General features: G+C 38.0%; 1 protein-coding gene across 6 annotated transcripts in view; it reads right to left on the bottom strand.

The window, feature by feature from the left end:
* Positions 1-13,010, bottom strand: part of LOC120514279 (phosphodiesterase 4D interacting protein) — a 249,225-nt gene that overhangs the window by 72,597 nt on the left and 163,618 nt on the right. For 2 of the 6 annotated variants that reach the window (XM_039734576.1, XM_039734579.1), the window contains exons 1-4: positions 7,750-9,814; positions 2,659-2,796; positions 2,314-2,421; positions 292-507 (exon numbers count right to left, since the gene is read on the bottom strand). In XM_039734576.1, the coding sequence (XP_039590510.1) occupies positions 292-507; positions 2,314-2,421; positions 2,659-2,796; positions 7,750-8,913 (1,626 nt within the window). In that variant the 5' untranslated portion in view covers positions 8,914-9,814. Of the gene's footprint in view, positions 1-291; positions 508-2,313; positions 2,422-2,658; positions 2,797-7,749; positions 9,817-13,010 lie in introns of those variants that run through there. The other 4 variants (XM_039734581.1, XM_039734582.1, XM_039734580.1 and 1 more) reach the window with 3 other exon arrangements.

The following is a 13,010-nucleotide window of genomic DNA, read 5'->3' as shown; positions in this document are numbered from 1 at the left end:
TCACCTGGACTTGTATAGCTCTTTTTGATACTTGCTGTGTAAATGTAAACTCCCTGTAAAAATCCTCACGGTGCCTCTTTGAATGCATTTGTTTTTATGCTGTTTATATATTTCTTGTTAATGCTGTATTGTACAGTTCAATTCTTAAATTTGTATAATCTCGTTATCCCTTATAGCAATAAGTGATAATGACTATTGCTAAAGATTCTATATAAAATTTAAATTCATTAACTGTGAAAATCAGTCCCATGTATGCTTAACAGGTAAACAATTAAATTAATTTATACCTACCTGATTATATTTGGCAGCAGCATCTCTCTCCTGCATGGCATCCTGTAAATCCTTACGGAGGCAATTCTGCACACCTGTAAGTTCTTCAATTTGGTGTTCACTTTTCCTAAAAACCTGCTGAGTCTTTTGTAGCTGCAGCTGATGGGAGAAGAGGGAGTTCTGTAGAACAATACATTGAGCCTGCAGTTGTGCAGTGTCAAGAATTTCTCCAGAAACCTAGAAAGTGAAGCAAGTGTTAATCTTTGTAAATAAACTGTGATGGTAAAGATATTTTTCTCTGAATAAGGACTCATCTTACAAATTACCAATGTATATACTGATTCTCAAAACAGCTGTTTGAAATTTTAATAATTTACACTTTTTGTCCAAAGGGAGATTTTTTTAAATTACCTAAAATTTCCCACCATTATACTTACAATACATTAAACACTGATTACAAAAAATGTTTTTTATATTGTTCCTTAATAGGTTTTACAAAAAAACAGTGACATTTTTTATTTCTCTTTCATACTTTTTATACTCACAGGCAATGAACGTTTTTGATAATATTGACACTTGAATACTTAAATACAAATACGTTAAACACATAATATTTAATACAATTAACAATTCCTTAATACTGTTTACTAAACATCTCAAAGGTTGTCTGGATTATGATGATAACTCAACATGTATGTGAATTTAATAATGACTTAGGTGTTTCTGTATTTAGTTCCTCTTGTACAACAAGTTCATGAAAGACCACTCATCTAAAATCAGAATTACCAGAAAGGTAAAATTTTACCCAATGTAAGCACTGGTTCGTTCACACGCTGACCTTAATCCTACTAAACAGTTAAAATAAAAGCTAAATAATATGCAATGGTGGCTTGTTCTCTTAAATCATTTTTCCTGCTTTTAGACTAGGGTAAAATCAGCTGTTCAGCATCATGCTGTAAATAGAAATCCTTCATAGTTCTGTTGTGCTCAAGAAGCATACTTTAAACCATTTTACATTAATTATTTGGTCAAAACAATTATCACAACACATAATAAAAAGACAAACCTGCCCTGTGAATATATTCAATAAAGTATCTTAACATTAATTATTCTCAATCTGATTGGACAGTTGTAATGAGAAAATGGGGAGAGAAAGACAGACAAAAACAAATGCTGCAAGCTGTGTGACCTAATGAATTTGTATGGTTCAGCAGCTGAACTCCAATACTACTATGTAAGTAGTCTCATACACACAAACTGTAAGGGAGCACATCACTTACAGTATAGGCCTGTCAGAAAAATATCTCATTCTTTTTGCTTCATTGTTCAACAGTTCAAGGTCACAAGTCAGGACTAGTCAGGCTGCATGATCTGTCAAAATTGTCTGGTTGAGCTGACACACTCACAGAGAAGTCTACGTCTGCTAACCAGGTTTCTTGGAGACCAATAACCTGGTTTCTCTAAATAGAATATGGGCTTACATGGCATTATAAAAAACAGGTTTCTGTCAATAACCAAAACGAATGACTTCTCAGTCATGTAGTTAAAACAGAGACTTGGGCAGCTTTTATAAAATGTCAAAATCAAACACACAGATGATGGCATGGTGGCATAGTTGTCAAAACGTCTGCATAATGGTTCAGAAACCATAGGTTCCAATCTACTGCCCTGTTGCTGTCTATGAAAAATGTACACGTCCCCTGGTGTCTACATGGGTTACTCTCCAGCTACTCTGATTTTCCCACCACATCTTAAACACAGTGAGTGTGAGTTAGAGTAGTTAAGAACTCTTAAATTGCTTCCTTGCGAAAGTGACTTGGAATTGTTGCATTAGTGGGCCCTGTGATGAGCTGGTGCCCCATCCATGGTTATCCCTGTCTTAAATCCACAGATGCTGGGATAGGCTTCAGATCCCTATGACCCAGAAATGAATTAAATGGATCTGAAAATATTATGTTATGAAATATAATAAATAGATAATTAATAATAATAATAAAAAGGAACAGTGTAAAGCAAGATAGGCTTTTTGCAGTGTAGTCTCACCTCTGTGCTCTTGCCAGTAACAGCCTCAATAGTCCTCTCCTGATTCTGAGTTGCCTGCCTAATTGCTCTCAGCTCAGATTCCATTTCACTGAGTTTTTCTTGTAATGTCTATAACAAAACACAGAAAAGCGTAAAATCAAATATTCTAAACAAACTGCTCACATTTGTACATTTTAAATAACTAAGCCACTAAAAACACTAAACATTATTTGTATGGTTCATGGAATGAAAACAATATTGTTATCACAAGAAATAAAAAAGGTTAAAGACTAAAGAAAGGTGCTTTAGTTTAGTATGATAATTATTGTTCTGTGACAAATATGCAGCTGCACCATGTAGAAGTACCTTATTAGCAGCCTCCGTCTCCTGAACTTTCTTTTGCAAGGACTGCACCTGAAGCTGGGCTTTTTGTAGTTCACTGACACATTGGCCAGCTGCACATTCATATTGATTAAGCTGGCTCTGCTGTTCCTCGATGAGATTCTGCAGCCAAGACAACAAAGAAAATAATATGTGTCAAAATAATGCATCAGTATGAGACAAACCAAAGGGCTATTAAAAAAAAAACACATCCCTATTACACATTTGTTTTAGCTTTATATTTATGAGAAGAAAAGGTCTAAGGATATTCTAAACTGCACCTGGTATATTAATTTACCTGTACAATATAGTATTTTACTAAGGACCTACTCAATAATATTTTATTGTGTGGTCTACTACCTTAGTAAGCTAAGCTTTGTTCAGTGATATTGTGGGCAGCACAACTGTACAATGAGCAGTACTACAGCATCAGAGCTGCTGGGACCTGGGTATTATTCTGCCAGTTTTCTTCAGTGTTCTTTGTTCCCAGTGGGTTTTCTCTAGACACTCTGGTTGACTTCACCATCCCACATAAGAGCTAGAGACTCTAACTTGAATGCGTACATGAGAGTGCTCTCTGTGATGAACTTCTGACCTGTCACCAAGTCCGTCTGGATCAACTCTGTATAACAATGACTTTGTAACAGATTGTGTGTATCTGACAAATGAAAAATGATAATATTGTTAACCTATTTTATAACCTTGTTTATTTCTTACAATGGACAACACTCTATATACAGTATGGATGGAATTATTGTTTGGTGGCAAAATGAAAAAAGTAGCATTCATTTGTGATAATGAGCTAGAAAAAGGAAGAAAATGCAACTCTGCTTCAGCACAGTAACAGTCCACTGCACCTCACAAATGAAGGAGTTTTATAATATGTTATCCTAGTGTGTAAACCAACAGAACTTTCAAAAATCTCATAAGTTACATGTCTCCTAAGTGTCTCTTAGTGCAAATAATTTAGTGATAAGGTTTAGACAGAGTAATTGGTTTGTTTGCCATCAGGAAAGACCACATCAAAGGCTCCTGAATATATGTATCAGACGTAATGAAGACACAGCAGTTATCACTTTACTAGCCTAGATTTTAGTCCCATCCTGGTCACTGTTTGTGTGGTACCATGTGTTTTTTTTCTCTGGGTACTCCAGTTTTCCTCCCTAATCACAAAGATTGCGCGAGACAGAAGGTTATCCTGTCATGGACTGATGTCTTTCTTTAACCTGCTGCTGCCATGATAGTCTTAAAACTACCGACAACACTGAAACAGATACTGTAAATGGGGTTTGAAAATGGATAATTATAGATTTACTGAACATTGATCCATGTATATGTTTTCTGACCTGTTTATTTGGATCAAAGCTGAAAGAAGCTTGTATCTGCATCAGCAGCACTGACCACAGGACAGCCCAAGCCTTAAACTGTGCTATCTGTCCACCATATGAGTGACTGACAGATGTACACATATACGCATATCCACTCACAATGAGTTACAATTGGCCAGTAAACCTAACTCATACAGGTCTGAAATGTAAACATGATGAAAATGTGCAAAATATACATAATGATTAGGCCTGAGATTACAACTCAGTACTCTGGAGCTAACCACTACATTTTTATGCTAAACAACATTACAAGATCATCCTATAAATAATCAAAGCATTCCCATATTCTGACATATGACTCTAGACTTACAGTACACCATTTAAAATGTAAAACCAATCTGGAGCTTGCTATGTACTTGTATAAATAAACCTGTAAAACTAAATAAAAAAAAACTTGTTACCTTAACTTCATGTAGCATCAGGGCAACCATCTATCTATCTATTTTCTTATAGTCACTATTTGGGCGGTACAGTGCAGCAGTGAATTAGATTTGACACATTTAAAAATGTATCCTTTAACTCAAATGGCAACTTTAATAATCTCCTAAGGGATTATTACAGATTTATTATTACTGGTTGCCTTATAGCTTTATGGTACTGAGTTCTAATCCCAGCCTGTGAGATGGCTGCTTCCAGGAACTCCAGTTTTCGTTCCATATATAAAGGCTTAAGTGAACATCTTACATTAATTGGCAGCTCTGACTTGACCTGATGTAAGTGTGTGTGTGAATGGGTCCCCATTGTGGATTGGTGACTGGTCCAAGGTTGTTTCCTGCTTTGCTCTGAGTACTGCCTGGATGGCACAAGCCTCCCCCCAACTCTGAAGTAGAAAAGCAGTTTAAAAGCAAGATGGGTGGATATTCACCACTCTGTAAATGTTAAAACAGTAGTCTGTTCACAACCTGCAGATAAAAAAATATCTACAGCCCAAAATCTGAAATAAAGAATGGTCTATACAGATGATTGCATTCTTTAGCTGTACTGTATACAAATAATCTGGAATCAGAAGGCCTAAAACAGAAATATGACAGTGTCTAAATGCACTAAGCCAGTAGTCCCTTGCCATTAGCCCATGTAGAAAGTCACACACTATTCTAAAATGACAGTTAGGCATCTCAATATGGTGGAGGGAGGAAAAGGAGCCTGGAAAGCATTTATTATACAGTGTCCAATGATCAGGATAAAGTATATTAAAAGTTGTATATTACAAAGAATATATTCTGTCCATTTCTTAGATGAAAAAAAGATTTTAAAACGCAATGTACTTAAAAGAAAATGTGTATCAAAAATATAAAATCCAGTTATTACTTAACATTTGGTTCACTTATTTCTTGTCAAACAAAAATTTCTTAAATGGTAAAGCCCACCAATGCTAGATTTCACCTATAAGAAAAGCAACTACTGAATTAATCCAATTTCACTGACAAACTTCTCACACTAACTATTATCTAACCAGAACACACTATTTTATGAAGATATTTGGCTGCCTTGTCTACCCCTTTCTGCTGCTGAAGGGAGAAAAGCAGATTTCTGATCCTGACACATTAACTAAGCCCTGTAACCTTGGAAACAATACAGAAACAAATATTCTAGTCACTGAGGAAATAGAAATACTGCATTTTGGCAAAAGCATATCCAGCCTTAAATAATGCTAAGAACTATGCTTTATCTTTCAAAGCACATAGGATCTACACATTAATTTCAGACATTGGTAATAAAGCTGTTAGAACATAGGGAAATCAGGGTATGCAAGGTAATGAGCATTCAGAATAGCAGTAAATTTAGTCATAAAGCTTGACAACCTGCTGATGTCTTGTGTTCACGTCTCACTCTCCCCAAGACACTTTCACTTCCACTTATACTAAAACGCAAATGTCACATTTTTACTAACATGTGACTTTTCAGAAAAAAAAACACCAACACAAAATTTAAAAAATTGCTATTCTGAAAGCTGTTGTGAGGTTTAATTTGACATTATTATGTCAGTTCTGCACTAGGCCAGTGTAAAATGCAGGATAAAGAAATGGACATTCAGAAAAGTTGAACTAAATGGAAAATCATACTACTTCATTTATCCCTGTTGGACTTATAATCGTGGTCTATTGAGCTGGGATAACATGAAAGTCTTCAAGTTTTGCCAGCCCTTTAAATGAACACACATTCAAAGGTAATATTATATAATAAGCATGTAAGAAAAATGAGGAGATGGTTAGATCATTAGATCATGGTAGATTCATTACCTTTCATGTTACCTTTTAAGTACCCAATGCTACATTATATACAACTTTAGCAAAAGAATTTAAGAATTATAACATTCACTGATTTACTCTTTTTATATTTCTTGAAAAAAACTACTGAAGAACCTATTGTCTTACCTGCTATACAAATGCAGGATCTTAGTAACAATATTTATGCTTACATGTAAAACGGATGGCTATTTTATTATTTTTTTGTTAATACTTATATCAGTTTTTGATTGTCTTATTGTCCATAAAATGTTCTTCTCTGTTTTTGGACCCAACCCGAAAATATGATCTATCTAAATAGAATTTTCAAGTGAAGGTACAAATGTACCATCTTGCATATAGAAAATAAAATAAACAAACATATGTTATTTAAACTATTAATTCCTTAAGTGATCATTTCTTTTTGTACCAACTTGTTTTTTTTTAATACATTTTACAAATTGCCAAGACAAACTAAATTAAAATCCATTTAATCCCACTAATGTATCACATTTCATTATCTCTACAAAATACAACTGTGCCATGAAATGACTTTTAACCTGCTGAATGAGATGCAGTGAAAAGGAAAAAAGTGACATAATTATGTCAAGTCAAAATATTTCACCAAGGCAACTGTTGCCATGACAATGTAAAAGGATTATGCAGCCCAAAAAGAGAAAGACTGCTAAAGCTGAAGAAATTAATTACCTAAATAATGTGAAAAATGGCTTAAATAAGATGAGACATGACCTGCAACACTATTAGAAGTGTGAAATTAAACACACATATTTTTTAGTTTTACTTTATATTAAACGCATTCACAATTTTGTAACATGCATTGCACTGTGTGTAAAATGTCACTGTAATTGGTAGGCTTACATGTAAAACCATTTGTGTTTGTTTCTTTGTCAGTGTGGTGCTATCCATCTAAGTTTCTTCTCTTAAATGTTTTCTTAATATCCCAAGCTCTCTCAAGACATATACAAACTATGCTATTTTTTCTGTTGTCTTACTCTGAGGTTAAAAAAACTCTTGGATGGATTGCTTCTAACCAGTAATTTACAGTTTCTAGACTCTTGAATATTTTGAACTATTCTCAGGAAGTAAATCCAGATATCACAAAATATTTAAGATTTAAAAATATATAACTTATTTTGTATCTCTTTGTGTAAAGTTGTACTGGCCACTAGAACAAAAACTGTACACACAGTCTCTAAAGAGCTAATTTAAGTACAGGCTACACAGCGCTCTTATATTGTTTCCGAATATCATAAAAATAGTTTACTCTTTCTCTTGTTATTCTTAAAGTAATTTGTTGAGATAATTCCCAGGTATAACAATGTTCAGTAGATTCACTGGACGAAAGGTAAACTAACTTTGACTTGACACTCATCATGTTTGGATACTTGGCACTTCAACAGTGTGGAAATACTATAACAGGTGGCTAGAGTTGTGTACTCTACCTTAAATTGAAAAGGCATATACTCCACACACACATCCTCCCACAGTTCATCAAGTTCTGAAAGATCCATTTGCTGAACCTGCATAGGCACCAGCTCCTGAAACCTGAAGGGGAACTCTGTACTGGAAGGAAGTCTTGCTGAGACATCATATAACACACGCTTGCTACTAACACCAACTGAGCGAGGTTTTACCATAATTGGCAACTTGCTGCCTTGAGGACTCTTTATAGGCCTGTACTCAACAGTTTTTACTAAGGTAAGAGCAAAATCCAACTTGCTCAAATGCCCATTTATAGTGTGCTGAATTAGATGATCATCATTCCAGGACTCTGATTTTTGGTCTTCCTTGATTATTTCTTCTTCTTTCCCTACAGTTTGCTCAATTTCAACTGTAGTGTCTAAAGATTCTTCAGAGGAAGCTGGACTCATTTTCTGAACTACATCAGGGCCTACAGTAGTACCATCATCATTTGATTCTGCTGGGAAAACCTCCAGAACAGGTGTCATTACAGTGGATTCTTCAGTGCATATGCTCCCCAACACACTAGCAGAATACCTTGTTGAAGGTCCACAAGAAATACTCCTGGCCAACTTGCGAGGTACCTTACACACAGCTTCATAGTCTGAGTCTGCTACTCTCAGAGCTGAACAGCCACAGCACTTTCTTGACTTGTGCATTGAGACCTCTGAAACATGGCAGTGGTGCTGTAGCTCCAGAGTTTGTTCTTCATGTTCTGCCCAAGACTCATAACTGGAATAGGCAAAGTCATCTTGGAGTAATGCATTGTATTTAACGTCAGGCAGACCAGATATGTCAACAGTGCAATCCATTGGTTTGTTTTCAAGGGCGGACTCATCTGTGTTGTTTTTGCGGTACAGAGTTAAGATGCACTGCCTAAGACGATCCTTCTCCAAAAGCAGCTTCTGCAGACGTTCGATAGAGAGTGCCTCAATGCGAGCAATAACAGTGTCAAAGCGGTACATGCGGTCAAGCATAAAGGCACACTTACTGCAGGCAAATTCCCCTTTACCATCTCGGACCAGTTCCCGACCCAACACATGGGACAGAAGGACCTGCAAATTAAGCTTAGTGGTTGTGTGAAATATCCACTTTCGCTGATTGCCACTTAGCTCACGGGCACAAATCCGGCATAGTTCCTTCATCCTGTTCTCCAACACTGAGCCAGCCAGCTGTGCTCACCTGTCCAGCAAATTAAAAATTAACCTCTGAGCAACAAAAAAACACATTCACTATATTAAAATAAAACAGTTAAATCCAGACATACTTGACACAAGTAAACATGTTCATCATCCAAATTGCTGTGTATGTTAAAAGATAAAAATATCCCATTTGCCTCCGATTCTGAGAATTAAAAAAAAATATGCAAGTAGTGTTTATAGGTGGCTGAAGGCGGCATTGACGACATCAGGAATCGTCCTCTTTCTGTACACAGGCCAATAGATACTGATTTCCCTAATCGTACCTAATAGGTCCATTTCAAGCAGCGGGCTGCAAAAACCACTGATAAAACGTGCAAAATCCAATCCACGAAAAGCCCTTGAAGCAGGCGTTAATGAAAAATGGCCCTTAAAAATTCTTGTTTTTGCTTAGTTATGGCTATCTATCTTGTCTCCTGAACCAGGAAGTCTTCTCTGCAGTGATGTAAAATCCGCATGCAATCGGTGCTGATGAGAGAGGCGAATAGGTGCTGGGAGTCATTTTAGAGCCTTGCCTCTAATAGGTGAAAATAACCCTTGAAATCTGGATTATATTCGAATTCCTTTCTGTTTCCGACAGCACTGTAAACATGGGCTCAGCGCCGAGGAATCTTCCTTTTCAGCGCTTACCCTCGGGTTATCAATGTCATCCGCAGCAGCAAGGCTTCCAGCCGCCTGTTCCAAAATCCGCATCTTTCTCTAACGCTTTCGCCACCCTACCTAAAGTGTGGAGCGTCCTGCCCAATTTACAATTGATGCCCAACATCCAAGCTCATTGCAAACGACACAGAAGAAAACGACGAGCCATTGTGCAATTGTGACGAACAAACCCAGCTAGCAATGATGTGGCAACCCTCTTCTCCAGCTCGAGCGCTGAGGATTATACCAACTGCACTACTTCTCTGGGGGGGAGTACTGGCAAAGGTATCTAAAGTAATAAATAAACAATACATTTAGTAAAGTTTTTTTTTAAATAAATGTAGCAAACTATACATCATATACAACGCGTTCTGGGGAACTTTGCAGTAACATGCAAAAGGATTTTGTAAACTATTCTCCCAAGAATCAATGGTATGTCCCAAAAGCAAACGACACTCTTCTGTCGCGGTTGTGAGACACTTTCGCCTTGTTCTTTGGCTGGCCAGCAGAGAGGACACGGTGAATGTTATTAACATTGCATCTAGAAGTGAAGATTTCGAAACAACCAACATTCTTACCATGATGGATGTTCTGTTGGATTTAATGCAGCATGTCAGTAAGTGTAAGAAAGAAAGACAGCGCTTCAAACAAACAGTAGTGCGAGAAAATGATTTCGGCTGAGGATGCAGCGCTCGTTTTTTTCTCACCTTGCTAATGATATAGATGGATATGGGGGCGGTGGACTTCTGGTGTCTTCCAGACATTCAAATATGTAGGCGTGGTATCTAAAATGCTACAGCAGCCGTAGCAACCCATATCCATGCCAATGACTGTGAAATACAGTTGGCAGAACTGAAATGTGAGATATTTGGTACACTGACAGTAGAAGATAGTCTAATCATTATATGCCCTTTATTATGTTAATTTTAAATAGTCATTTTCCAACCCGCTTGGAAGAAATAAGTGGATAGGACTGGCGAGCTTTGTTGGGCTGAATGGACTGTTCTCGTCTAGAGTGTTCTTAAATTAAATAAAGATAAATACATCCATCCATTGTCCAACCCACTATATCCTAACACGGGGACTGCTGGAGCCAATCCCAGCCAACACAGGGCGCAAGGCAGGAACAAACCCTGGGCAGAGCGCCAGCCCACTGCAGAATTTTAAATAGTGTAGAGTAATTTTAGGAAAATAAGATACATACAGCATATACATGTTAAACTAATCACTGGCAGTCATTAATTGCCATTATTTTATGGGACTCCAATATATATATTGCTCAAAAGAATTAAAGGAACACTTTTTAATCAGAGTATAGCATAAAGTCAATGAAACTTATGGGATATTAATCTGGTCAGTTAAGTAGCAGAGGGGGTTGTTAATCAGTTTCAGCTGCTGTGGTGTTAATGAAATTAACAACAGATGCACTAGAGGGGCAACAATGAGATGACCCCCAAAACAGGAATGGTTTAACAGGTGGAGGCCACTGACATTTTTCCCTCCTCATCTTTTCTGACTGTTTCTTCACTAGTTTTGCATTTGGCTACAGTCAGTGTCACTACTGGTAGCATGAGGCGATACCTGGACCCTACAGAGGTTGCACAGGTAGTCCAACTTCTCCAGGATGGCACATCAATACGTTTCATTGCCAGAAGGTTTGCTGTGTCTCCCTGCACAGTCTCAAGGGCATGGAGGAGATTCTAGGAGACAAGCAGTTACTCTAGGAGAGCTGGAGAGGGCCATAGAAGGTCCATAACCCATCAGCAGGACCAGTATCTGCTCCTTTGGGCAAGGAGGAACAGGATGAGCACTGCCAGAGCCCTACAAAATGACCTCCAGCAGGCCACTGGTGTGAATGTCTCTGACCAAACAATCAGAAAGACTTCATGAGGGTGACCCAAGGGCCCCATGTCCTCTAATGGGCCCTGAGCTCACTGCCCAGCAGCATGCAGCTCGATTGGCATTCGCCATAGAATACCAGAATTGGCAGATGCACCACTGGTGCCCTGTGCTTTTTACAGATGAGAGCAGGTTCACCCTGAGCACGTGACAGAAGTGAAAGGGTCTGGAGAAGCCATGGAGAACATTATGCTGCCTGTAACATCATTCAGCATGAGCAGTTTTGTGGTGGGTTAATGATTGTCTGGGGAGGCATATCCATGGAGGGTCACACAGACTGCTACAGGCTTGACAAAGGCACCTTGGCTGCCATTAGGTATCAGGATGAAATCCTTGGACCCATTGTCAGACCCTATGCTGGTACAGTGGCTCCTGGTGCACGACAATTCCTGGCCTCATGTGGTGAGAGTATGCAGGCAGTTCCTGGAGGATGAAGGAATTGATACCATTGACTGGCCACCACACTTTCCTGACCTAAATCCAATAGAACACCTCTGGGACATTATGTTTTGGTCCATCCAATGCCACCAGGTTGCACCTCAGACTGTCCAGGAGCTCAGTGATGCCCTGGTCCAGATCTGGGAGGAGATCCCCCACAACACCATCTGTCATCTCATTAGAAGCATGCACCGATGTTGTCAGGCATGTATACAAGAACACAGGGGCCATACAAAGTGCTGCGTACAATTTTGAGTTGCTGCAATTAAATTTTGGCAAAATGGACTAGCCTGCCACATAATTTTTTCACTCTGATTTTTGGGGCGTCTTTGAATGCAGGGCTCTGTAGGTTGATCATTTTCATTTCCATCAAATGATGTGGCATCATTTCGTTCATAACACATTACCCAGTCTATATCAGTATAGATATCCAGGAGGATTTCTTTTTCCCATTGAGATCTGATGGGTTTTCAAAGTGTTCCTTTAATTTTTGTGAGCAGTTTATATTGTGTTAGCTCATTTTGCCTATCCCAACTGGCTCCTCGTAGTCTGATGCAGTAGTCTTCATTATAACCCTCGAATATTGACAGGCTACTCACCCATTCACGGTGAGTGAGCCCCACAACCCTGCAGAGTAACCACATTTTGGGTACATTTACTGCATGTGTGACACTGTAGGACGGGTATTGTAGACCAATGTTTAAGTCCTATGCTTTATCCAAGGATTCACCTCTGATTTCACCACTACAATCTGGCATAATGCCCACAGTACCACAGTCACAACACCTGTTTATTGGTTAATCCTTCAACCTCCTTTACCCATACTTGTGAACAGAATTTCATGAGACTTCGGACAGTTGGCATTCTATTACAGGAGACAGAGCTGCCATCCATTCACATTCTCCTAGACATGTCCTCATTTTTAACGTATAATAGGCTGTCTGGTTGAGGCTGAGGAATTTCTAAAACTTTAAAAATGTCCAGAAGTTTTTGACATTTAAAACCTTATGCTTCTTACATATTGTAGGAATTTCAATGTATTTATCAATTGAGATATCTAATATCCA

The sequence above is a fragment of the Polypterus senegalus genome, chromosome 14 (assembly GCF_016835505.1).
Source record: "Polypterus senegalus isolate Bchr_013 chromosome 14, ASM1683550v1, whole genome shotgun sequence".
Taxonomy (NCBI): Eukaryota; Metazoa; Chordata; class Cladistia; order Polypteriformes; family Polypteridae; genus Polypterus; species Polypterus senegalus.
The sequence above is the reverse complement of the archived record's forward strand: the minus strand, read 5'-3'. Positions and strand labels throughout refer to the sequence as shown.